The sequence below is a fragment of the Lampetra planeri genome, chromosome 66, assembly GCF_965212315.1.
Source record: "Lampetra planeri chromosome 66, kcLamPlan1.2.h2, whole genome shotgun sequence".
Classification (NCBI taxonomy): domain Eukaryota; kingdom Metazoa; phylum Chordata; class Hyperoartia; order Petromyzontiformes; family Petromyzontidae; genus Lampetra; species Lampetra planeri.
In genome coordinates, this window is record NC_136172.1 from 824,081 (window position 1) to 852,074 (window position 27,994).

Here is a 27,994-nt window from a genome sequence, read left to right on the forward strand (position 1 = left end):
CCATCTCCGCTCTCACCATGACGTGGCAGACTCCTCTGCCTCCAGTGCATGAGGAGTCGTTCTGGGTGTCCCCTAAGCCCCAGTGCTCTTCTCTCAATACGGAGCCACCTCATGGGGGCATCTCTCACTCGCTCGGAGGCATTCCACCGCTACTCGTGTGCACGTGGGACGTGTCTCCACTCGTCACGAGTCAGGTGGATGAGAGATGGCAAAGAAGCCACAGCAGATAACATCGTCTACAGCTCCACGCCAACAGAGGTGGCTGTGAGCTACAGAAGGCGGACATCCTTGAGCGGAGTTCTCAGCAGCGGTAGCTGCGCTCTCAAGATCAAGAAAGTCGCAGTCTCAGATGCCACCACCTACTTCTTCAGATTTGAGTTGAAGACCGATGCGTACACTGGGACACCAGGAGTTCAGCTTCGTGTGAAATGTACGACTACAGCTGCAGGATAAAATAATATTAAGCTCACATGAGCTCTCTTGTTTAAATACTTTTTGTCTTTGTATTTATTTACATTTCGTGACTTGCTTACCGTTTTGTCTATTTTATGTTCCTATCATTTGCCATTGTAAGTTGGTGACCTGCCCCTATTGGACATTTGTCTACAAGAGCTTCAGAGCTCATCGGATTCCTCCACTCTAAATAGTGAATCTGATTCTGATATTCAGGGGAAGGAGTAATCAATGGGATCTCTTAGGCGCTTCACTGGCGCGACATCTCCAAGTGCCCCACGTGGTTTCCTGAATGCGACTGTGGTCGCTGATGCCGGAATCCACGGCCACTGGGTCCTGCAGGGGCAGACGCGGTACAGGAGAAGTTCCCCGCCATGTGCACGGTCACTGTGTGCGTCTCTCACAGGCGGTGCTGGGTCGACTGCTGCTGCCTTGGTGAGCTACGGACACTCGGTGTGGGTGCGGGAGGGAGACCGGGTGCTGCTGCCCTGCGCCTTCTTCTTCTCGTGGAGTCGCAGTGACCACAGCGTGCAGGGCTACTGGCTCATTAACGATGCCTTTGACGAGAAAAAGACAGAGAACATCGTCTACAGCTCAGTGAGCAAGACCAGCCCCATAGAGGGGTACAGGGAGAGAGTGGCGCTGGTGGGGAGTCTGAGCTCGGGGAGCTGCTCCCTGGAGATCAGAGACGTGAGGATGGGAGACTCGAGGAGATATTTCTTCCGCGCTATCATCGATACAACTAAGTTCAGTGGCGGTGCAGGCATCACAATTACAGGTACGGAACCTTTCATGACTCTCTTTGTAACACTAAACAACTTAAGAGGCATTATCCTGTAAATGGTAAACAAATGAAAACTCGTGTTTATGTCTAGAGGCGAATGTGGGCGATGCGAGATCCGCCCGCAGCTGAACATTGTTCTGCCACTAGGAAAGTTCGCGTTGTGTGAGCTCCACAGTCTGTACCCTGCCCCTCGCCTCCTCTCTCACCTCCAGGAGACTGGGTCAGAATGTCTAAGCCCACGGAATTGAAAGGTTAATCACCAAATTGTGGGTGAAAGTGAACTTGTATTGAACCCTGTGATTTAAAAGCAGATGTCGGGTATTCATTGCATTTCTGAGGTACCAAGCCCAGCAAACAAGGCATCCTTGCTGTTCAAATGGCGGTTATAGTTAACTAGCTTTACTACCCGGCTTCGCCCGGGTCTTGGATCCACGACGCTAGGCCGCCTTTGTCTCCCCAGTGGCGATGTTCATACGCCACAGCAGTTACTCGTTTTGAGGCTGAGTCGACCTAGGGGAGGCCCAGGACCGGTTGAAATAATCGTCACCGGTGGTGGCCGTGAGCGGGAATGGAACTCGGGTCGCAGGGTTCGTAGCGTGGCGCGCTAACCACGACACTACAATGCGTTACGCTTCCGTTGTAGGATTTGTGTGAGGCGCGCCGATCCGCTGTAGGGTTTTAGTGAGGCGCGCCGATCCGCTGTAGGGTTTTAGTGAGGCGCGCCGATCCGTTGTTGGGTTTGTGTGAGGCGTGCCGATCCGTTGTAGGGTTTTAGTGAGGCGCGCCGATCCGTTGTAGGGTTTTAGTGAGGCGCGCCGATCCCCCGCGATACAATAATACTGTCTAATCGCTATAATTTAATAATCGACCGACCCTATAATAGTAATTGCACACATTGTGGTGGGGGGGGGGAGTGAAGAGGACGTGAAACTTTGTGTTAATGCGTGCGCCTATTTTTAACGGGAATAAAAAATGGCGTCCACCCCGCGGCGAAAAGTTGCTACTCGTTGCCAGGGGCAACCGCCGTCCAATGAAAGTGCGTATGGTCCGGCGACACACACAGACAGACAGATTCGCGATTTTATATATATATAGATTATTAGAAGTCAAGGAAACCCCTTCACAACGACAGTGTTCTTTACAAACCCTCTTTACACTCATTAACCCCAATGAGACGTCAAGGTACAGAGGTAAACCCTCTCATCTGGAAACACTGAGACGAGTGAACATTTACAAAGTGCACCCAAAAGGACCTCTTCCACGTGACCGCCTGCAGCCCCGCCCACCACGCCCCACGTGATGCAGACCACGTGGGGCTGAACACAGCCGCGTGCTGAGCCCTGCCTCCAGTCACCGTCGATCCCCACCGCCCTGCCAGACCAGACCCCGTAACCAGCACGAGCTCAGGGTTCGTGGATGTGCTGCTGCGTCTGGGCAGAGCGCGAGGCTGAGCTCACAGGACTGGCCCTACCGACACGCGGGGCCGTGGGCCCCCAGTGCTGAGCGCTCTGTGCACACTGGCTGCCAGCAGGCCAGGAGATGGCAGCACTGCTAGTCTATCTGTGCGGAGCTATGAGTGTTTGACGCACGATTTCCTCTCACTTGCCAAAATATCATTCGTGGAGTTGGCCAAATATCTCAATGTGAGGGTCCAATTATAAAAGTCTTGTGACTCAGGGAGGCTTTCCTAGCTAAACAGAGGATAGTATTATTACTGGCCCGTCCCTGTGAGTCCAGTGTGAGCATGCATCATATAGAGCTGCGACTTGTGATACATTTATACTTCATCATAACCATCATTGTAATTATAATGGGGTATCATAACCAAGATTCCGTACCTCCGATTAGCACGGTTGGCTACGTATGGTGCAAAGGAAGTTCAATATACATGGTTCTTGTAAAAAAATTTTGTTTCAGTCTTTAACAGGTCATTCACTCCCAAGACTAAGGGAATCAAGAGACTGATCGAGAAAGTGGGGACACCAGCCACTCTGTACTGCAGAACCACGAGCTCCCAGCAAGCAGTCAACTTTCAGTGGTGGAAGTACAGATCAGACGGTCAGTATGGGAGGTTGTCCGAGAGCAGCAGGCATCTGACCTTGGAAGCTGTGGCTGTAAAAGACGTGGGCTGGTACGAATGTGATGCGTGGAGCTCAACAACAAACAGCGAAGATTCATGGACGGAGCTGCAGGTTTTCTGTAAGTGATCACTCCCCAGCATAGTGACACGTGACATTAAAGTTACTCTGTCCACAAACTACGAACTCTGTCACCAACTAACACACAGGGGGTATCCAATTACCCTGAGCTAGAGTTGAGTTGAAGGTTCCCTGTGATTCATGGAATTCGTGCAGAACTGAGCGGTGAGGCCACTGCTCAGAGGAAGCCGAGGAGAGGCGCCCTGGTGCAGAGCACCGAGTGGTTACTGTGTGTGTTGTGTGATTACTGTGTGTGTTGAGTGATTACTGTGTGTGGTGTGTACTGTGTGTGATGTGTGATTACTGTGTGTGATGTGTGATTACTGTGTGTGATGTGTGATTACTGTGTGTGTTGTGTGATTACTGTGTGTGATGTATGATTACTGTGTGTGTTGTGTGATTACTGTGTGTGATGTGTGATTACTGTGTGTTGTGTGATTACTGTGTGTGATGTGTGATTACTGTGTGTGATGTGTGATTACTGTGTGTGATGTGTGATTACTGTGTGTGATGTATGATTACTGTGTGTGATGTATGATTACTGTGTGTGTTGTGTGATTACTGTGTGTGATGTGTGATTACTGTGTGTGTTGTGTGATTACTGTGTGTGATGTGTCATTACTGTGTGTGATGTGTCATTACTGTGTGTGATGTGTGATTACTGTGTGTGATGTGTGATTACTGTGTGTGTTGTGTGATTACTGTGTGTGATGTGTGATTACTGTGTGTGTTGTGTGATTACTGTGTGTGATGTGTGATTACTGTGTGTGATGTGTGATTACTGTGTGTGTTGTGTGATTACTGTGTGTGATGTGTGATTACTGTGTGTGATGTGTGATTACTGTGTGTGATGTATGATTACTGTGTGTGTTGTGTGATTACTGTGTGTGATGTGTGATTACTGTGTGTGTTGTGTGATTACTGTGTGTGTTGTGTGATTACTGTGTGTGATGTGTCATTACTGTGTGTGATGTGTCATTACTATGTGTGATGTGTGATTACTGTGTGTGATGTGTGATTACTGTGTGTGATGTGTGATTACTGTGTGATGTTGTGTGATTACTGTGTGTGATGTGTGATTACTGTGTGTGTTGTGTGATTACTGTGTGTTGTGTGATTACTGTGTGTTGTGTGATTACTGTGTGTGATGTGTGATTACTGTGTGTGATGTGTGATTACTGTGTGTGATGTGTGATTACTGTGTGTGATGTGTGATTACTGTGTGTGTTGTGTGATTACTGTGTGTGTTGTGTGATTACTGTGTGTTGTGTGATTACTGTGTGTGATGTGTGATTACTGTGTGTGATGTGTGATTACTGTGTGATGTTGTGTGATTACTGTGTGTGATGTGTGATTACTGTGTGTTGTGTGATTACTGTGTGTGATGTGTGATTACTGTGTGATGTTGTGTGATTACTGTGTGATGTTGTGTGATTACTGTGTGTGATGTGTGAATACTGTGTGTTGTGTGATTACTGTGTGTGATGTGTGATTACTGTGTGTGATGTGTGATTACTGTGTGTTGTGTGATTACTGTGTGTGATGTGTGATTACTGTGTGATGTGTGATTATTGTGTGTGTTGTGTGATTACTGTGTGTGTTGTGTGATTACTGTGTGATGTGTGATTATTGTGTGTGTTGTGTGATTACTGTGTGTGTTGTGTGATTACTGTGTGTGTTGTGTGATTACTGTGTGTGTTGTGTGATTACTGTGTGATGTTGTGTGATTACTGTGTGTGTTGTGTGATTACTGTGTGATGTGTGATTATTGTGTGTGTTGTGTGATTACTGTGTGTGTTGTGTGATTACTGTGTGTGTTGTGTGATTACTGTGTGTGATGTGTGATTACTGTGTGTTGTGTGATTACTGTGTGTGTTGTGTGATTACTGTGTGTTGTGTGATTACTGTGTGTGTTGTGTGATTACTGTGTGTGTTGTGTGATTACTGTGTGTGTTGAGTGATTACTGTGTGATGTGTGATTACTGTGTGTGATGTGTGATTACTGTGTGTTGTGTGATTACTGTGTGTGATGTGTGATTACTGTGTGTTGTGTGATTACTGTGTGTGTTGTGTGATTACTGTGTGTTGTGTGATTACTGTGTGTGTTGTGTGATTACTGTGTGTTGTGTGATTACTGTGTGTGTTGTGTGATTACTGTGTGATGTGTGATTACTGTGTGTGTTGTGTGATTACTGTGTGTTGTGTGATTACTGTGTGTGTTGTGTGATTACTGTGTGTGTTGTGTGATTACTGTGTGATGTGTGATTACTGTGTGTGTTGTGTGATTACTGTGTGTGTTGTGTGATTACTGTGTGTGTTGTGTGATTACTGTGTGTTGTGTGATTACTGTGTGTGATGTGTGATTACTGTGTGTTGTGTGATTACTGTGTGTGTTGTGTGATTACTGTGTGTGATGTGTGATTACTGTGTGTTGTGTGATTACTGTGTGTGTTGTGTGATTACTGTGTGATGTGTGATTACTGTGTGTTGTGTGATTACTGTGTGATGTGTGATTACTGTGTGTGTTGTGTGATTACTGTGTGTGATGTGTGATTACTGTGTGTTGTGTGATTACTGTGTGTGTTGTGTGATTACTGTGTGATGTGTGATTACTGTGTGTGATGTGTGATTACTGTGTGTGTTGTGTGATTACTGTGTGTGTTGTGTGATTACTGTGTGTTGTGTGATTACTGTGTGTGATGTGTGATTACTGTGTGTTGTGTGATTATTGTGTGTGTTGTGTGATTACTGTGTGTGTTGTGTGATTACTGTGTGTTGTGTGATTACTGTGTGTGATGTGTGATTACTGTGTGTTGTGTGATTACTGTGTGTGATGTGTGATTACTGTGTGATGTGTGATTATTGTGTGTGTTGTGTGATTACTGTGTGTGTTGTGTGATTACTGTGTGTGATGTGTGATTACTGTGTGTTGTGTGATTACTGTGTGTGATGTGTGATTACTGTGTGTGATGTGTGATTACTGTGTGTGTTGTGTGATTACTGTGTGTGTTGAGTGATTACTGTGTGTGATGTGTGATTACTGTGTGTGTTGTGTGATTACTGTGTGTGATGTGTGATTACTGTGTGTGATGTGTGATTACTGTGTGTGATGTGTGATTACTGTGTGTGTTGTGTGATTACTGTGTGTGATGTGTGATTACTGTGTGTGATGTGTGATTACTGTGTGTGTTGTGTGATTACTGTGTGTGATGTGTGATTACTGTGTGTGATATGTGATTATTGTGTGTGTTGTGTGATTACTGTGTGTGTTGTGTGATTACTGTGTGTGTTGTGTGATTACTGTGTGTGTTGAGTGATTACTGTGTGATGTGTGATTACTGTGTGTGATGTGTGATTATTGTGTGTGTTGTGTGATTACTGTGTGTGTTGTGTGATTACTGTGTGTGTTGAGTGATTACTGTGTGATGTGTGATTACTGTGTGTGATGTGTGATTACTGTGTGTGATGTGTGATTACTGTGTGTGTTGTGTCATTACTGTGTGTGTTGTGTGATTACTGTGTGTGTTGTGTGATTACTGTGTGTGATATGTGATTACTGTGTGTGATATGTGATTACTGTGTGTGTTGTGTGATTACTGTGTGCGTTGTGTCATTACTGTGTGCGATGTGTGATTACTGTGTGTGTTGTGTGATTACTGTGTGTGTTGTGTGATTACTGTGTGTGATGTGTGATTACTGTGTGTGATGTGTGATTACTGTGTGTGATGTGTGATTACTGTGTGTGATGTGTGATTACTGTGTGCGATGTGTGATTACTGTGTGTGTTGTGTGATTACTGTGTGTGTTGAGTGATTACTGTGTGTGATGTGTGATTACTGTGTGTGATGTGTAATTACTGTGTGTGATGTGTGATTACTGTGTGTGTTGTGTGATTACTGTGTGTGTTGAGTGATTACTGTGTGTGATGTGTGATTACTGTGTGTGATGTGTAATTACTGTGTGTGTTGTGTGATTACTGTGTGTGTTGTGTGATTACTGTGTGTGATGTGTGATTACTGTGTGTGTTGAGTGATTACTGTGTGTGATGTGTGATTACTGTGTGTGATGTGTGATTACTGTGTGTGTTGTGTGATTACTGTGTGTGTTGTGTGATTACTGTGTGCGATGTGTGATTACTGTGTGTGTTGTGTGATTACTGTGTGTGTTGTGTGATTACTGTGTGTGATGTGTGATTACTGTGTGTGATGTGTGATTACTGTGTGTGTTGTGTGATTACTGTGTGTGATGTGCGATTACTGTGTGTGATGTGCGATTACTGTGTGTGATGTGTGATTACTGTGTATGATGTGTGATTGCTGTGTATGATGTGTGATTGCTGTGTGTGTTGTGCGATTACTGTGTGTGATGTGGGATTACTGCGTGTTGTGTGATTACTGTGTGTGATGTGTGATTACTGTGTGTGATGTGTGATTACTGTGTGCGATGTGTGATTACTGTGTGTGATGTGTGATTACTGTGTGTGATGTGTGATTACTGTGTGTGATGTGTGATTACTGTGTGTGATGTGTGATTACTGTGTGTGATGTGCGGTTACTGTGTGTGATGTGTGATTACTGTGTGTGATGTGTGATTACTGTGTGTGTTGTGTGATTACTGTGTGTGATATGTGATTACTGTGTGTGATATGTGATTACTGTGTGTGTTGTGTGATTACTGTGTGTGATATGTGATTACTGTGTGTGATATGTGATTACTGTGTGTGATATGTGATTACTGTGTGCGATGTGTGATTACTGTGTGTGTTGTGTGATTACTGTGTGTGATGTGTGATTACTGTGTGTGATGTGTGATTACTGTGTGTGATATGTGATTACTGTGTGTGATATGTGATTACTGTGTGTGTTGTGTGATTACTGTGTGTGTTGTGTGATTACTGTGTGTGATGTGTGATTACTGTGTGTGATGTGTGATTACTGTGTGTGATGTGTGATTACTGTGTGTGATGTGTGATTACTGTGTGCGATGTGTGATTACTGTGTGTGTTGTGTGATTACTGTGTGTGTTGAGTGATTACTGTGTGTGATGTGTGATTACTGTGTGTGATGTGTGATTACTGTGTGTGATGTGTGATTACTGTGTGTGATGTGTGATTACTGTGTGTGATGTGTGATTACTGTGTGTGTTGTGTGATTACTGTGTGTGTTGTGTGATTACTGTGTGTGTTGTGTGATTACTGTGTGTGTTGTGTGATTACTGTGTGCGATGTGTGATTACTGTGTGTGTTGTGTGATTACTGTGTGTGTTGTGTGATTACTGTGTGTGATGTGTGATTACTGTGTGTGTTGAGTGATTACTGTGTGTGATGTGTGATTACTGTGTGTGATGTGTGATTACTGTGTGTGATGTGCGATTACTGTGTGCGATGTGTGATTACTGTGTGTGTTGTGTGATTACTGTGTGCGATGTGTGATTACTGTGTGTGTTGTGTGATTACTGTGTGTGTTGTGTGATTACTGTGTGTGATGTGTGATTACTGTGTGCGATGTGTGATTACTGTGTGTGATGTGTGATTACTGTGTGTGATGTGCGATTACTGTGTGTGTTGTGTGATTACTGTGTGTGTTGTGTGATTACTGTGTGCGATGTGTGATTACTGTGTGTGTTGTGTGATTACTGTGTGTGTTGTGTGATTACTGTGTGTGATGTGTGATTACTGTGTGCGATGTGTGATTACTGTGTGTGTTGTGTGATTACTGTGTGTGATGTGTGATTACTGTGTGTGATGTGTGATTACTGTGTGTGTTGTGTGATTACTGTGTGTGATGTGCGATTACTGTGTGTGATGTGCGATTACTGTGTGTGATGTGTGATTACTGTGTATGATGTGTGATTGCTGTGTATGATGTGTGATTGCTGTGTGTGTTGTGCGATTACTGTGTGTGATGTGGGATTACTGCGTGTTGTGTGATTACTGTGTGTGATGTGTGATTACTGTGTGTGATGTGTGATTACTGTGTGCGATGTGTGATTACTGTGTGTGATGTGTGATTACTGTGTGTGATGTGTGATTACTGTGTGTGATGTGTGATTACTGTGTGTGATGTGTGATTACTGTGTGTGATGTGCGGTTACTGTGTGTGATGTGTGATTACTGTGTGTGATGTGTGATTACTGTGTGTGTTGTGTGATTACTGTGTGTGATATGTGATTACTGTGTGTGATATGTGATTACTGTGTGTGTTGTGTGATTACTGTGTGTGATATGTGATTACTGTGTGTGATATGTGATTACTGTGTGTGATATGTGATTACTGTGTGCGATGTGTGATTACTGTGTGTGTTGTGTGATTACTGTGTGTGATGTGTGATTACTGTGTGTGATGTGTGATTACTGTGTGTGATATGTGATTACTGTGTGTGATATGTGATTACTGTGTGTGTTGTGTGATTACTGTGTGTGTTGTGTGATTACTGTGTGTGATGTGTGATTACTGTGTGTGATGTGTGATTACTGTGTGCGATGTGTGATTACTGTGTGTGTTGTGTGATTACTGTGTGTGTTGAGTGATTACTGTGTGTGATGTGTGATTACTGTGTGTGATGTGTGATTACTGTGTGTGATGTGTGATTACTGTGTGTGATGTGTGATTACTGTGTGTGATGTGTGATTACTGTGTGTGTTGTGTCATTACTGTGTGTGTTGTGTGATTACTGTGTGTGTTGTGTGATTACTGTGTGTGTTGTGTGATTACTGTGTGCGATGTGTGATTACTGTGTGTGTTGTGTGATTACTGTGTGTGTTGTGTGATTACTGTGTGTGATGTGTGATTACTGTGTGCGATGTGTGATTACTGTGTGTGTTGTGTGATTACTGTGTGTGTTGTGTGATTACTGTGTGTGATGTGTGATTACTGTGTGTGTTGTGTGATTACTGTGTGTGATGTGCGATTACTGTGTGTGATGTGCGATTACTGTGTGTGATGTGTGATTACTGTGTATGATGTGTGATTGCTGTGTATGTTGTGCGATTACTGTGTGTGATGTGGGATTACTGCGTGTTGTGTGATTGCTGTGTGTGATGTGTGATTACTGTGTGTGATGTGTGATTACTGTGTGTGATGTGTGATTACTGTGTGTGATGTGTGATTACTGTGTGTGTTGTGTGATTACTGTGTGTGATATGTGATTACTGTGTGTGTTGTGTGATTACTGTGTGTGATATGTGATTACTGTGTGTGATATGTGATTACTGTGTGTGATATGTGATTACTGTGTGTGATGTGTGATTACTGTGTGTGTTGTGTGATTACTGTGTGTGATATGTGATTACTGTGTGTGATATGTGATTACTGTGTGTGATATGTGATTACTGTGTGTGTTGTGTGATTACTGTGTGTGATATGTGATTACTGTGTGTGATGTGTGATTACTGTGTGTTATGTGTGATTACTGTGTGTGATGTGTGATTACTGTGTGTGTTGTGTGATTACTGTGTGTGTTGTGTGATTACTGTGTGTGATGTGTGATTACTGTGTGTGATGTGTGATTACTGTGTGTGATGTGCGGTTACTGTGTGTGATGTATGATTACTGTGTGTGATGTGTGATTACTGTGTGTGATGTGTGATTACTGTGTGTGATGTGTGATTACTGTGTGTGATTACTGTGTGTGTTGTGTGATTACTGTGTGTGATGTGTGATTACTGTGTGTGATTACTGTGTGTGATGTGTGATTACTGTGTGTGATTACTGTGTGTGTTGTGTGATTACTGTGTGTGATGTGTGATTACTGTGTGTGATTACTGTGTGTGATGTGTGATTACTGTGTGTGATGTGTGATTACTGTGTGTGATGTGTGATTACTGTGGGTGTTGTGTGATTACTGTGTGTGTTGTGTGATTACTGTGTGTGATATGTGATTACTGTGTGTGTTGTGTGATTACTGTGTGTGATGTGTGATTACTGTGTGTGTTGTGTGATTACTGTGTGCGATGTGTGATTACTGTGTGTGTTGTGTGATTACTGTGTGTGTTGTGTGATTACTGTGTGTGATGTGTGATTACTGTGTGTGTTGTGTGATTACTGTGTGTGATGTGTGATTACTGTGTGTTGTGTGATTACTGTGTGTGATGTGTGATTACTGTGTGTGTTGTGTGATTACTGTGTGTGATGTGTGATTACTGTGTGTGTTGTGTGATTACTGTGTGTGATGTGTGATTACTGTGTGTGTTGTGTGATTACTGTGTGTGATGTGTGATTACTGTGTGTGTTGTGTGATTACTGTGTGTGATGTGTGATTACTGTGTGTGTTGTGTGATTACTGTGTGTGATGTGTGATTACTGTGTGTGTTGTGTGATTACTGTGTGTGTAATGTGTGATTACTGTGTGTTGTGTGATTACTGTGCGTGATGTGTGATTACTGTGCGTGTTGTGTGATTACTGTGTGTGTTGTGTGATTACTGTGTGTGATGTGTGATTACTGTGTGTGTTGTGTGATTACTGTGTGTGTTGTGTGATTACTGTGTGTGTTGTGTGATTACTGTGTGTGTAATGTGTGATTACTGTGTGTTGTGTGATTACTGTGCGTGATGTGTGATTACTGTGTGTGTTGTGTGATTACTGTGCGTGATGTGTGATTACTGTGCGTGTTGTGTGATTACTGTGTGTGTTGTGTGATTACTGTGTGTGTTGTGTGATTACTGTGTGTGTAATGTGTGATTACTGTGTGTTGTGTGATTACTGTGCGTGATGTGTGATTACTGTGTGTGTTGTATGATTACTGTGTGTGTTGTGTGATTACTGTGTGTGATGTGTGATTACTGTGTGTGTTGTGTGATTATTGTGTGTGTTGTGTGATTACTGTGTGTGTTGTGTGATTACTGTGTGTTGTGTGATTACTGTGTGTGTTGTGTGATTGCTGTGTGTTGTGTGATTACTGTGTGTGTTGTGTGATTACTGTGTGTGTTGTGTGATTGCTGTGTGTTGTGTGATTACTGTGTGTGTTGTGTGATTACTGTGTGTTGTGTGATTACTGTGTGTGTTGTGTGATTATTGTGTGTGTTGTGTGATTACTGTGTGTGTTGTGTGATTATTGTGTGTTGTGTGATTACTGTGTGTGATGTGTGATTACTGTGTGTTGTGTGATTACTGTGTGTGATGTGTGATTACTGTGTGTGATGTGTGATTACTGTGTGTGTTGTGTGATTGCTGTGTGTGTTGTGTGATTACTGTGTGATGTGTGATTACTGTGTGTGATTATTGTGTGTGTTGTGTGATTACTGTGTGTGATGTGTGATTACTGTGTGTGATGTGTGATTACTGTGTGTGTTGTGTGATTACTGTGTGTGTTGTGTGATTACTGTGTGTGATGTGTGATTACTGTGTGTGTTGTGTGATTACTGTGTGTGTTGTGTGATTACTGTGTGTGTTGTGTGATTACTGTGTGTGATGTGTGATTACTGTGTGTGTTGTGTGATTACTGTGTGTGATGTGTGATTACTGTGTGTGTTGTGTGATTACTGTGTGTGATGTGTGATTACTGTGTGTGATGTGTGATTACTGTGTGTTGTGTGATTACTGTGTGTGTTGTGTGATTACTGTGTGTGATGTGTGATTACTTTGTGTGATGTGTGATTACTGTGTGTGTTGTGTGATTACTGTGTGTAATTACTGAGTGTGATGTGTGATTACTGTGTGTGATGTGTGATTACTGTGTGTGATGTGTGATTACTGAGTGTGATGTGTGATTACTGAGTGTGATGTGTGATTACTGTGACGGAGACTTGTGTTGCCTCCGAAACGTCGTGATTTTTGTTTTTGTTTTTATTTTTATTTTATTTTATTTTCATTAATTTTGATGTTTTACCTACGTGACTTTACCGAAAAAACCTAAGAATATGATTCCTTGCAGTCACGAAAGCTTCAAATCTAGAATTAATGTTGCGTGATTACTGTGTGTGTTGTGTGATTACTGTGTGTGACGTGTGATTACTGTGTGTGCTGTGATGTGAGGTTCGGTTTTTTACCCAGTTTGTACACCAGTAACAAAATAACAGGCATATAAATCTTTTCAAATTCCAGTATTTTAGTAATATTTGGGATAATGTATTTTTCATTGGTAGTGGAGAGATCCTTGCCCCAAGTATGTACAATTGCCTCCGTGCATTGTCGATGATGTTCTGGACTGTCAACATGACTCTCTACCTGCCCATGTCAACTCATGTCAGTAACCCATGCCCCTGGTGTTCAGCCTTTCTACGGGCCCAGTCAGAGCTCCGTGCCACTGTGCCGGCCACCCTGGCCTGCAGCGTGGACGCCGTGGTCTCCATGGACTCGGTCACCATCCGCTGGGTCTTGGACGACGTCGTCAAGTGGACAAACTCAAGTGGACAAACTCAGTTTAACACGTGGACAAACTCAACCTCCCGGAGTCAATCTCCAGACGGGACATTCACCGTGACGAACCGGCTCAACTTCACCCCATCAGCCGAGGACAATGGAAGGAAATGTCGCTGTGAGGCTTCGGGAGGCGACCTAGCCTCAACGATGGTCCAAAAATTCATCCTGGACGTGAAGTGTGAGTGTCCAGCAGTGGTTGTTGCCCTTTTGTTTAGATCGGTGTACAGACTGTAACCACTGTGTCGTGCTATGGGTGGCACAGTAATTTCTGGCTTTGTGTGATGCCCCCCAGTGAGTGTAAGCCACTTAATTACTTTAGGTGAGATAACAGGCGATCATCGCTGCTTCCTGTGAAATAAACTGAATGGTGGTCTTTAGTTTGCACACAGGGCCAGGTGACATGAGATGCAAAGCTCCTCAGTGCCAGCACAGGACAACCCTGCTGGGCAGACGGTAAATGCTGTGAGTCTGGCAGATAGAGCCTTGACAGATGACCCTGTCTGTAAGGTCACCAAGCCCCACTCACTGAGCCCTGTGTGGCTGCACAAGGGAGTAGTGAGAGGCTCCCTCTCCTCTCCCATCCACTTGTCAAGACGTCTTCTGCTTAGGGCTCAGGGTGCTTGTCTTGCCTTTGTTGCTATGAACGCATCTCACGCTTTGTTGACAGACGCCCCGGTGAACACAACGGCATCTGTTCATTCTGCTCCTCGTCTCCCGAGGGTGGAGTCTGGTGACGACGTCACCTTGAAGTGCCTCGCCCACGGTAACCCGAATTCTACGTCGTTCAGCTGGAGCAGGGAGCCACCAAGCGGCCGCCAGCTCCTCCATAATCACACAGATGGCGCCTGGCTTCTGAAGAACGTCACGGCGGAGGACTCGGGGCACTACGTCTGCGTGGCGTCCAACAGCGAGGGCCACGGGACTCCCGCTCACCTCGACCTGGACGTGCAGTGTGAGTCACAGCAGCAGAACCTCGCCACGCACGCAACTCTCACCCAGCAGAATGATCCTGTGTCAGTGCGCGATGAACGAACGAGTGAATGAGTGACTGGCGGATCCTTCTCTGTTGACAGATGCACCGGTGGTGGTGAACGTGTCTCAAGATGAGACGTGTGGGGGTGGAGGTGACCTGTGCCTCCGATGTGAGGTGAAGGCAAATCCTCGTGCCACCATCACCTGGAGGCACGTGGGGAGTGATGCATCAGAACGGAACCAGACCCAGGATGGGGATGGAACCAAGACCCGGAGCTCCGTGGTCATGAAGCGATCACAGGAGCTGAATGTGACCTGTGTGGCGACAAACGAAGTCGGCGAGACTGAGGCCATGTTTCACATTCAAGGTGCTCAAACCGGAATTCACTCATTCTATTTCATTCATTGCTTCACTTATTCATTTTTCTACTTGCTCAGCGTTTCACTCATTCAGGGTTTCAGCCATTCAGGTTTTCTTCTCATTCACGTGCGTTGTGAGGTTATTGCTTACAAAACGAGAGCAGCAATAATAATGACGGACAATGTGTGGTTTGTGTCAGGGCCGGTGTCTGCATCCTGGGCCCTGCACGTGGCGACCGGTGTGGGGGTCGCCCTCCTCCTGCTGCTGCTTCTATCCGCGCTCTGCTGGCGAGGAGGAGGTGGTGTTGTGCAACACCCAGCTGCGCGCGCCTTTCTGCGAACGATAACTGAGAACTTCCTCGGCGTGAAGTGGGATGGGGGCAGCTATCTAATGCAGGCGTCACACACAGACAGTGGGGATTGGACATGAGTGGTGTGATGCAGACAGTGGGGAGTGGACACGTGCCGGCTGACGCAGGCAGTGGGGAGCGTGTGACAATCGTGGTGTAAACCGCTGTAGGGTTAAAATTTTTCTGCTCCATGACCCCAGTGGCTGCCTGCAGGCCTCTTCAGGATCCCAGCCTTAAGTCTCAGGTCATGAGGCCCTTTTGCTGGCCAGTGAGGGGGGCTAGGGGGCAGGGTGGGGCACGCTCACGACGCTGCAAAGGCTAATGGTGACCTTTGACCTATGTGTTTTGACTCTTGCAGTTCCGGCATGGGGACATTGTAGAACACTTTGGCAGCATGCCACTCGTTGGCACGGTGATGGCCGTTAGAGTCATCCCCTGTGATATAGGACCAAATAGATCTCTGTTCAATAACAATGTTCAACACGTGTACGTGGGTTACTGTGTCATTGTGTTTAGCCACGATAGCTCTGTGAGGCCTGGGTGTGAGAGTCTCCCTCGCTAGATTAGAGCATTTCTGATGTCACCCATGCTGACATGTCCCACCCCAGTGCTGGCCGCCATGATGAAACGTAGCAAGGCGGAGCCGGCTGCTCTCTTCCAACTCGGAGACCACATGGGGCCTGACGGAGGAGCAATGGAGGCTCATGAGAGGGTGGCACAGCCCAGCGCGGATGGATCGGCAGGAGATGGAGCCCTGCCCATGGCAGTCTCCCAGTTGCCACTCTACTGCAACCTGCGGAGGGAACTGGACCCGGTACAGAAACAATGAGCAGATTTATTTTCATAAAAAAAGGCAGGAGGGCATTCACCTTCAAAGTAGGGGGTTGAGCCTGATCAGGATTACAGGTGTTTGAGGGAAGGGAGTTGTACTCTGAGGATTTGGACATAGTCACAATATAAGTGTTAAATAAGATGACGATGTGAATGTTGATTCCATGTTTCGTGCTCTGCATCCCGGTGACAGGGCCCCTGCTCTCAGCCACACCCCCGTATACATCTCCCTGGTGACTCAGCGGGGCCCTCAGTCCCAAATGCCAACACTGACTGCCTGTACAGCGTCGTGGGCATGGCCACCCAGGCTGGTGAGGGGCCTCACGGCACACTGCGGGCACGTTTACCCGGTTCCCAACACCACACGCCACACACGCTCTACCCACCACCCACAGCACACACACCACGCATACCCCAGTGCCGGCTGTCAGGATTAGGGCCTAAAGGCTGCAGGCTATGGCTGTGCATCTGACGTGCGTGGTGATTCTCTCAACAGAGGAACCTCAGCCCGGGGCCCTGTACAGCGAAGTGAACCGCAAGCGAGCCACGCCAGGGCCCACAAGCGAGGAGGCCACCCTCTACAGCACAGTGCGCCCGACGGTGAGCCCTGCTCCAGCCCTCGGCTCCCACTGGGTCCCTGATACCGGTCATGTCCGGTACCCGCTCGTCCAATGCCCGCTCCTCCAATCCAGTCCGTGTCTCTGACAAGATCCTAACCCTCGTGTATCCTGAAATGAACTCATCCTTAAACTTGACAAATGTAGTGTGATTTGAAATCTGTAAAGTTGTATTGCTTTCTACGACTCCGTGTGTGCTGTTGGACACCACAGCCATGTTCCCGTGCGAGCACTGCATGTGCCTGCGCTGTGTGGTGAGCAGGGCGCTGGTGGCCACCGTGGTCCATCCGCTAGCCCCAGCGGTGCTACAGCTGGAGAGGGAGGGGGGGCGGCGACCGCTGGCGGCGTTGAAGATGCGGATGAGCAGACGGATACGCTGGTGTACGCCAGCCTGGATTTTGGCGCAACCTCGGGTTTCCCTTGAGGGAATCGAAAATCAAAAGCTGCTTCTGCGGCATTGTCATGCTGGACAAGTCATGGAGATGGCATGACTCTGGCGGAGCCAATGACTGGAGTTAACCCACACCTCATGTGCTCACCTTGAAATATAATGGGATAACTTTATTGAGCATGTCTGGTTAAATTCTAGAATACGTACTGCCCTTATCAGACCCATCTGCTCGTGGTTTTCAAGATGAAATAAATTTGCTGTGCTCTTTATCACGAAGTAAAATGCCCACCAGAGGGATCTAGTATCAGAATCTTTATTTATCCTGGAGAAATCCGATGAGCTATGAAGCCCTTTTTCAAAGTTATCCAGTAGCCTACAGGATTGTGTTGGTGGCGTGCGCATAGCTCAGTTAGGGCCACTGCTGATTGGCTCGTGTGGGCTGTGAGGCTGGGCAGCCGGATCAGAGATCCCAGACTGCTAACCAACTTGGATGAGAATACGTTTATTGTTTATTTTCTTGTCAGACAGTTATCTTAAATTTAGAAGAAATTAAATCGTATATTTTGAGTGTGGCATCATTTTGTGAAAACAAAAGTCATACAAAGAGTGGGTTTGTTGCTCTTGTGCGTGCGGCCAGGGGACTCACACCTACACTTTTCCGACTGTCGGGAAGAATGTGGCAACAATGACTTCTCGTGTAAAACGCAATGGGCGATGGAGGTCCTCAGCATGGGTCGGGTGGCTCTTTGGAGGTTTATTGAGCCACGGGTTAACGAGTTTAAAGGGGAAGTGTATTGGCTTCTTTTGATAGGATTTGCTGCCTGTTTATTGGAAAACTGTTCCGTTCACGAATAGGGTCGACTGTACTGTAAAATGCAGTTTTTAGTTGAAAAAAAATATTAAAGTTTTAGAGATATTAGCTAAAGGGTTACATGTAAAAAGACTGTTTTATTTGCTTGGGGAATGAGGCACTTTGGTGGTTCTAGCAACATCAAACAGCGGCCCGAAGCTTCAGCATCAGTAGATGCAGAAACGGGTGCAGTTGCATGAGTGTGGCATCAGGTTCTGGATGTTCACCAATTCAGACGATTGATCATGTGTCAAAAAGTGTCCAGTTGTGTGCTTTCGTGTCATTTCGGTGGAAGTATCCCAAAGCAAAAGTATTGTATCAATGTTTTTTACGAGAATAAACTGAGTTTGCAACAATGACACAACGATTGTGAGCACCACACCCGTGCATCCCAGCGGTTGTGAGGCTGTGGAGCGGCGCTCAGTTCCCCGGCCTTCGCACCACATTGCAGTTGTTTTTGTTGAACCCCGCGTCCTTCGTGAGAGCCACGTCCATGCTGGGATGATCCGAGCTCCCTGTTGACCTGGACGCGGTGACGTGGGGCGTCCCTAGTGGAGCCTCCGCGGGGCCGGTGGTTATCAGCAGCTCGTTGTGTAAAGGAATTGAACTTTGTTCTTGAGCTCTGCACACGCACGTGTTTTGTGCTCGCTTCCAAGAGGCTCCGCGAATTCTGTTACCGTACGTGTGGCAAGAAACTCAACACGTCCATCAATAATGCTGATTCGAAGGGAAACTGTATGTATGATCTATTTAACGTTTTTAAGATTTTGTATAGATTGTATTTGCTCTCTTGCACCACTATCAAGGCAGTGTCATTAAATATTGTGCTTAACATTGTGCACTAAACTTGTGGACTCGAGTCTTCTCCTCGGAGAGGGGGACTTGGCCGATCGCGACCGAATCGCGCCTGAGAAGATGCTCATGGCGACATCTCTGGCACCCGCGCTGATCTCACGACCGAGATGTGGATGGCAAACTCAGTGTAACGCCTCTCCAAGCCGTTCCAATTGTGGGGGGAGCCTTTCCCGTTATTGGGAATGTCTGACAATCTGCAAATAAATAACACGGATTTATGAAATGGGACCTCATGGTTTGTGCCAGGGTTTCACAAATTCCCCACATCAGGTGCATTTCTTTGGGCAACATTCCAAGGCAGTAGCAGCCACGAGAGGCCCTCCTGTGTGACTATTACACTGAGAGGCCAAGCCCGGGGGGCTCTTGTGTAAGAGCCCATTGAGGAGATCCGTTTGACCCTTTCTGGTTCACAGGATCATGGCGTGACCTAATCACCATCTCATGAAATAAAAGTTTATGCTTTGATTTCATGCAAGATGGCACCACGCGAGCTGGCTGCCGTCCGAGTTGCTCCAGCATTGTGTATCCTCCTTTCCATCGAGCTTAGTTATCCAGGACCCCCATGTCTCTTCTATATGCCCCTCCCCAGTATTTATTTACCTGTTTCGTTTTAATCTTCTTCTGTTTATCACTTTGTATTACTTTCTTGGCCGCACGGAGCTGTTGCCTCGCTGTCCGAGCTTGGAGTCTGTCCCAGCCCGGGCTTGTAGTCCGTCCTGGCCATGATCATCCTGGCTGCTCGGGCGCTTTTCCCTGGCGTCTTTTGTCGGTGTGCAGCCAGTGCACTGCAGCATCCATTGCTGCCACGGTGTGGTCGGCGTCCTTCGGCAAATCGGGCTCGGGCTGACCATACACGGACCCGGGCTTCCACTACCTGGGCCAGTGGCGTCCCCTACTGTTGCATCGCCGTCACTACACGCGCCCCCATGTTGAAGTGGCAGCTCTGTCTATGTTGCGGCCTTCCTCCTCATCAGTGATTGCGCCTGCCATCGCCGCCGCTGTTGCCTCATGGCTGCCTCTGGGGCCAACTACGCGGGTTGAATTGTGCAAGCATCCAACCTGCTGTGCGTGAGCTGTTCGCGAGGAGGACTTCAAGTGCCGACGCTGCAGATGGAACTGGAGCTGTCGGCGCTGTGTCACCTGCCCCTGAGGCCGTGGCTCACACTCCGGTCGACGGGGCAGTGTTCCCCCTGGTGCGGCTCAACTTTAGAACCCCGAGCATCTGGCGCAGGCACCACTCACTGGGCACCTCGCTCAGGTGCTGCTCCCTGGGCCATCTGCATGCCGCCAATACCAGCGTCGTTTCCTTGTCCATCTCTTCAGCTTTGGTTTCGGCGTCATCCACCTGTTTCCTCATGACCCACGCCTCAAGGTCATACCTGCTATCCTTCCGCCATGCTGCATCTGTCCATGGTCTCCACCTGCACCGATCTATACTCTCCACTCTGACCTGCGTCTATTTAATGGCCTCCACCGGCGTCGTGTGCACCGTGGTTGCAGGCGACGCACCAACATTTGACCGAACATACAGTCAACCACCAATGCTTCGTCCACTCAGACTAACGCCTGAGTTACCAGCCATCCTCCTGCCTCCTGGGTCTCCTCAACACTCGCTCCATCACTAACAAGTCTGCCCTCGTTCATGACACCATCTTGGATCATAGCCTAGACCTCATCACTGAGACCTGATCCAGGCCTGATGATCCTCCTGCGGCTACATCGGAAGTCGCCCCGCATGGCTACAATGTTCTCCATGTTAACCCTACAACTGGACATCGTGGTGGAGGCTTGGCAGTCATTTACGCTACATAGCTCAGCATTAAACCACTTCATTACCATCCGTTCCTTCCACCTTTGAGATGCGTGTCTCTTACACCCAGTCTTCCACCTTCATTCTCATCCTTATTAACTGCATGCTCTCGTGAGGGCAGTATTTCCAACTTCCTGTTTGACCTATCAGGCCTTTGTTACGCCCTTAATATTTCATCCCAGGGGTTCGTGCTTACCGGTGATTTCAACTGCCCTAACACAAACCAATCAACCATTGACAATCACATTGCCGACACTCTCAATTCTCATAATTTGGAAGTTGTCAATCTGGACTCAAACCGTGTCTCTTCCACGGGCAGCGAGAGCATACTTGACCTCATCATCAAGCTGGATTCTGATAATCGCATTACTTCTGTCATGCAGGTAGCATATGTGTTTTATGAGTTGGCAGTACAGTGGTGTAGAGGAGTCACTCTGTGATTTGAGAAAGGGGATGGTGTAAGTGACAAGCCTACCGGCTGAGAACAGTTATAGAGGGAAAACCAGTCTCGACGGGTTGGGGACTCCCTATAAAAGGCAGCTCAGTTGGGGAAGGAGAGTGAGGCATAAAACAGCAACTCGACAGCCCTCCACGAGCAGAAGCAGCACCATCAGAAGAACCATCAGCACCAGCAGCAAAAGCAGCTCCAGCAGCGCCAGCAGCGCCAGCGAGAGGGGACCAGTAGGAGAGGTCTATCTCTCAGCTGTGAGTACAGAGTGTACACATTCACTAGAGGTATACTTTGCTTAAAACATGTCGTGAAAACCTGCACACAGAGACTTAAAAATGGGGTTACCCTGTATCTGTCTCACGTGGTTCGCAGCGGACCCGGATGGGATGGGGTAGAAAGGCTAGTTATATAAAACTACACCCACCTTGTCTCCTCTCATCTGATCTACTTCTCCAGTAGCACGCTTAACCTTATCTTCACTTCCACTTGCTCAGCTTCCCATATCCTAGTTGACCCACATCTTCTGTCCGATCACCTATTGCTGACTGTGACACTCACAATTCCATCCAACCTTTCATCCCTCTCCCCACGCCTCTGCCGAAATCTACGCTCCATCGATCACTCTGCACTTAATTCCCTAGTTTCCATGAACCTACCATTCATATCTGATTTCTCCTATCTCTACCCAGACCAAGCATCATCCATCCTACATTCCGCACTATCCTACTGATTAGACGCTCTTGCCCAACTGCTGCCTTTCACCCCTCTGAATCATCCCCCTAGGTATTGGCTAACACCTGGGCTAAAGATTCAACATCACCTCGTACCCGAAGCCGAGCAAACCTGAAATACCGTGTCCACTATTGATTCCTACTCACCTTACATTTTCTTATTTTATGGCTTCGTTTCCACACTGGAGGCTGCTCGCCAATGACATTTTCTATCCCGCATTTATTCCCTTTCCGTGCACCCTGCTCTGCTATTTTCGACCTTAAACACTCTACTACATCCTTCGCCATTCTCAACTGTTATGTATTCTTCTGCCCCTTCCCATTAGTTTTACCCAAATATTTGTTGGAGAATATTTCTCGAATGTGTCCTACCCTCCTCAATACCTGCCTTCCTGCCACCATCATATCTACCTGCCCCTCTCTTCCCTCCTCCAATTTTCCTCTACTTTAAATACCTTTTCCCCTGCGTTCCTCTTGGAGCTGTCAAACATCATCTCCTCAGCTCATCCGGCCCTTTATCAACTACCACCTTCCTCGCTTCCATCTGCCATCCCTACTATTCACCTGTTCCTCCTCGCTCTTTTCAACTCTTCCCTCTCATCTGGTATCATTCCTAACTTTTTAAAACCCGCCATTATTCTACCATTCTGAAAAAAAACCTTTAATAGTCCCTTTCATCCCTGCACACTATCGCCATATTTCCTAGCTTTCCTACTTCTCCAATCTCAATGAACGTCTAATTGACACCTTACCCACATCCTATATCTCTTCTTATGCTCGCTATCCCCTCCACCAATCTTGTTTCCACCCTCTCCATTCCACCAATACTACTCTCCTCCATGTGCATAACCACTTGGCTAACTCACACCACTCGGGCCTTTCATCTGTCCTAATTTCGCTAGATCTGTCTGTGGCTTTGACACCCTTGATAACTCCATCCTCTTATCCACTCTGTCGAACCTCGGTATCTCTGGCATCCCACTTAAATTGCTCTGCTCTTAACCTCACTTCTCATTCATCCACTTTCTATTTTAACCATGGTTCTTCCTCCACCCTGCCCTGTCATAGTCGGCATCTCCCAGGGTTCTTTACTTGGTCCTCTGTGGGGGCTGACGCCCACCTCCCCGCTCCCCGTGAGCTGGTGGGGCGCGACGTCCACCCCCTCCACTCCCCCATCCTCCTCGGCCGCTTCTCGCCGGGCCACCGCCGATCGGGTGATCGCCCCCCCCCGCGCCCTCTCTGAGGGACATCGCTCACTAGCTGGCTCACCACCGCCCTGGGATTAACACGCGTGCGCCCCTATGGGCCCTCTTCACTCCACAACACGTCTGCACTCGCGGCGTTCCACCTGCCCACGCTGATTGCGCAATATACGTGTGTGTGTCCGCGCTCTCCCTGCGGGCTGGAGGCTAAGCCGTCGTGTCAACACGGTGAACGGCCACGGGTGGTTACTGAATAGGGTGCTGGCAGTCACAGAGGCTCTGCAGCTGTTCGGATATTACTGGTAGGAACGAAGTCAACCAGCCTACAATAGATTATATCGTCCGTCCGTCCGTCCGATGTCCGATTAGGTGTAGCAACATCGCTCCCTACTGCAAACACTTGGCAGGACCCTACAAAAACCTTTAGACTCAGTGAGGCTTTCCTGGCTAAACAAGTGTAACATTCCCTTATAATTCCCTGAGATAGCTTTTAATTAAAACATTTAAATTAAAAATTAACTCATAATTCCCTGAGATAGCTTTTAATTAAAACATTTAAATTAAAAATTAACTCACAGCGGCCTAAAGCCTACAGCTAGGCCTAAAGCCTAGAATTAGGCCTCAAACTCTCCCTTCGTATCGTACCCCCGCGTGTGTGAAAGGGAGTTAATGTTTAACAATGTTACATTCCCTGATGTTTTTAAATAGAAACATTTAAATTTAAAGCTTTTACATAAATAATTAAAACATTTAAATTAAAAATTAACTCACAGCGGCCTTAAGCCTACAGCTAGGCCTAAAGACTAGAACTAGGCCTCAAACTCTCCCTTCGTATCGTACCCCCGCGTGTGTGAAAGGGAGTTAATGTTTAACAATGTTACATTCCCTGATGTTTTTAAATAGAAACATTTATATTTAAAGCTTTTACATGAATAATTAAAACATTTAAATTAAAAATTAACTCACAGCGGCCTAAAGCCTACAGCTAGGCCTAAAGCCTAGAACTAGGCCTCAAACTCTCCCTTCGTATCGTCCGATTAGGTGTAGCAACATCGCCCCCTACTACAAATACTTGGCAGGACCCTACAAAAACCTTTAGACTCAGTGAGGCTTTCCTGGCTAAACAAGTGTAATAATACATTATGTTTATATTCTTTGGTTATTCGTTCCTACCAGCCCACCCCGCAGGAACTTGTTAATTAATTAATCTGCGCTCGCGTGATACCCACCCACTTATTTTCTCTGCGCGATACACGTTAAAACTGCGGTTCTCGCGCGTACACGCGCTGGCGCGGGCGGAGATTTATATTTTAATATGCGCGCACATCATACACACACTGATTTATATCACCCACACGCCGCAGTCCGCCAATCGCTGTTCCACCAATCTTCACACACACACACACAACGCGTCAACCATCAATCTGTACTAAGGTTTTATTCCCGGCGCGAATAGTGAACCCCTGTTTATGGCCCCCAGCGAACACCCTACGGGTCACGCCTAGCCTCTTATTTCCCACCCTTCGCGATGTGCGACTATTCTCAGGCTAGGTTTAACGGGAGAACTGGGCTGAATCGGCCAACTGAACGATCACTCACCTCGCAGACAAACTCACGGCGTCAAACGGACATGGTGGGAGTTGGGGAGGACGCTGGACAGTGAAGACTCTGCCTGGCCGACGGTTCGCAGCTACACCCGGCAGACGTCATGCGGACGCTGAGGGCGGCTGGGATTCACGACGGTCGCACAAGAACTCTGATCTAAATTTGCTCCCTCCCTCCCCTCTTATCCTCTCAGAGCCCGTTAATCCCCGGGTGACATGATGTCATCCTGTGCGGCCAACCCGACCGCTTTACCTGCCGGGTTTTGAACGCTCTGGCCGTTGTGGGGGCATCACGTCATCCTCCCCCCTCTCTTCCCCCCCTTTCCATTGTCTCCGTATCTGCGTTCCTCATCTCTGATTCACCGACAATTTGTCTCTCTCTTAAATCCTCCTCCTAGGGTACCTAGGGAGTTTCCCACCACCTATTGTTTGCAAAGCCCCTAGAGTGTTTGCCTTCGAGGCCCCACCTCCCGTGTTGTGTATGCTTTATCGCGGCCAGCCTGCACCCCTACGACTTTTAAAGTTGATTTTAGGGGGGCCGCCATGTAATCCGGCCTGGGGGGGGGAGGGTCGGCCAATCTCCTGGCAATGGGAAACCGGAGGACATCCTTGCTAGGGGCTCTTCGGATGAAAACCCTTGGTGCCAGGCACCCCCCATCGAGACCCTACGTGCGTGTGTGTGTTTAGTGGGGGTGTGCGTGTGTGTGTTTAGTGGGAGTGTGGGTGTGTGTGTTTAGTGGGGGTGTGCGTGTGTGTGTTTAGTGGGGGTGTGCGTGTGTGTGTTTAGTGGCGGTGTACGTGTGTGTGTTTAGTTGGGGTGTGTGTTTAGTGGGGGTGTGCATGTGTGTGTTTAGTGGGGGTGTGCGTGCGTTCGTGTGGAGAGGTGTGAGGGGATGGCGGCGCTGGCGGAGTTGCTCCATTGCTGTGGCACCACACCTCTCCAATGCTCCCTCGTGACGTCCCCCCTCGAGCCCATCCTTTCTTCTTTCAATCTCTGGTATCACCTATTTGCCGGCGACACTAACATTTTTTTTCTTTTTCGGCTTTTACCTCTGACCTTTCCGACCACATCTCATCCTGCCTAATGGTCATCCAAGCATGGCTGACACGACATTTTATTTCCCTTAACCCTTCTAAAACCACTGTGCTCTCTATTCCCGCCTCCCGCTCTCCTCCTCCTAACCCCTCCACATCTTTCCATCTGCTCAGTCTTATTTAGATTGCTTCCGTCCAAATTATTGGCGTTGCCTTGATTCCTCATTCCCTTCACTTCCCACATCGCCAACACTACTTGCACATGCCGCTTCCATCTTTTAAATAGCCCCCTCATCACCATCACCGTTGCCAAACTTCTTGTGCACCCCCTCGACTTCACTCATCTGGATTACTGCAACTCGCTCCTGGTCGGTCTCTCTGCCTCTGCCCTTGCCCCTCTGCAACAAATGTAAAACTCAGCTGCACGCACCGCCGTCTTTAACCTCCCCTTCACCGCTCATTGCTCCCCTTTCCTTCAACAACTTCACTCATTTCCTATCTATCACCACTACTCACCTTCAGTTTTCAAAGCTTTGCATGGACTGAACCCCCCCTATCTGCCTTCTCTAATTTGCTTATATGTCCAATCACACCCACTCAAGTCACAAGCTGCCTATCTTTTTGTTGTCCCTCCTGCGCCCTGCACCCAATCTCACTTTCGTTCCTTCTCACTGCTTGCCTCTTTACAGTGAGGGAAAAAGTATTTGATCCCCTGCTGATTTTGTACGTTTGCCCACTGACAAAGAAATGATCAGTCGATAATTTTAATGGTAGGTTTATTTGAACAGTGAGAGATAGAATAACATCAAAAAAATCCAGAAAAACGCATGTCAAAAATGTTATAAATTGATTGGCATTAGTACTACTTGTGAAATGCGTAGGAGGTGGGCGGGGGGTTTTCAAAGTCATATTATGCCCGTGCATTATGCAGGATTAGCAGCATCAAAGGGAGGGGATAGGAGTAGCATTAATAAAGGGAAGGAATGTTAATAGTATGTAGCTGCAGTAGCTTATTGGAGAGTATATTTAGTACACTGATGATGCTATGTAGTTTATACTTTAGTTTTTTAAGTGGTTGTTTAGTTACTGCAGCTACATACTATTAACATTCCTTCCCTTTATTAATGCTACCCCTATCCCCTCCCTTTGATGCTGCTAATCCTGCATAATGCACGGGCATAATATGACTTTGAAAACCCCCCGCCCACCTCATTTCACAAGTAGTACTAATCACATACCTGCATTTCCCATAAATATGCTAAAATCATATTGATATGCAAATTATTTTGTCAAGGCGCCCTTCCCCCCTTCCAACCCAGCTTAAATATATGCTCCAAGCGTGGTGGTGTTTCATTCAGACGCTGTCTCCCCGACAGACCTGGTGTTCACCTGAGGACGGCTGATTGCGTTGTGGCCGAAACGTCGTGAGAATTATTTTATTGTTTTATTTTTATTATTTTATTACTTCCCTTCTACGTGACTTTACCGAAAGAACCAAGAAAATGGTTTATTGTATTTGCTTGTTTTTCGTTTAACTTCCTAAATTTGCACGCCTATCGAGTTTGTGTATTGTTTGTTATTGTAACGTTCTTACTCGCCCCTACTGTACATCTGTGAAATAGGTAATCGGATTCCTCCAATATACATAAATATTCTGATTCTCCCCATACACCCCCCTTTTATGCTCAGCACCCCAACCCCCCCCCCCTCAGCTCCAGCCCTTCTACCCCTCGTGTTGACATTGTTAATAAACCGGGAATACTTGTCTATCTCCCCACCATCACCCACCGTCGCTTGGGGTTCACGACTGCATCCCATCGCTCGCTAAAATTTACATCCTCATTTGATTGCTTACCGTGCACGCATTGATTCTGCTGGATCTCCTCTCTGTTTCAAAAAACTAATTTGACCTAAGGTCTTCGCTCATTTACCAGCTTCACATTCCCTATTGCTGTACAAATACTGGAGGAAGGGCCTTTGCTATTGATGCCCCCAGGGTCTGGAATGCTATTGCCAATAAACTGCAACTTGAATATCTACCTATGAGATCTTCACTCAAAACTGCTCTAGAGGAGTTGTACACCCCTAGCTGCCACTGCAATTTAGTGGCCTAAAATACAATGTTTCGCTCCGGATGATCG

General features: G+C 46.9%; 1 protein-coding gene across 1 annotated transcript; it reads left to right on the forward strand.

Annotated features, from left to right (window-relative positions):
* The first annotated feature begins 17 nt into the window (after nucleotides 1-17).
* Nucleotides 18-18,521, forward strand: LOC144737247 (sialic acid-binding Ig-like lectin 10). Its single transcript, XM_078619968.1, has 11 exons — nucleotides 18-189; nucleotides 860-1,231; nucleotides 3,155-3,436; nucleotides 13,646-13,972; nucleotides 14,462-14,746; nucleotides 14,868-15,134; nucleotides 15,327-15,425; nucleotides 16,085-16,290; nucleotides 16,501-16,618; nucleotides 16,804-16,907; nucleotides 17,187-18,521. Exons 1-11 carry the CDS (start codon nucleotides 18-20, stop codon nucleotides 17,346-17,348), a joined length of 2,394 nt encoding a protein of 797 aa, XP_078476094.1. The 3' UTR covers nucleotides 17,349-18,521.
* Nucleotides 18,522-27,994: the final 9,473 nt, after the last annotated feature.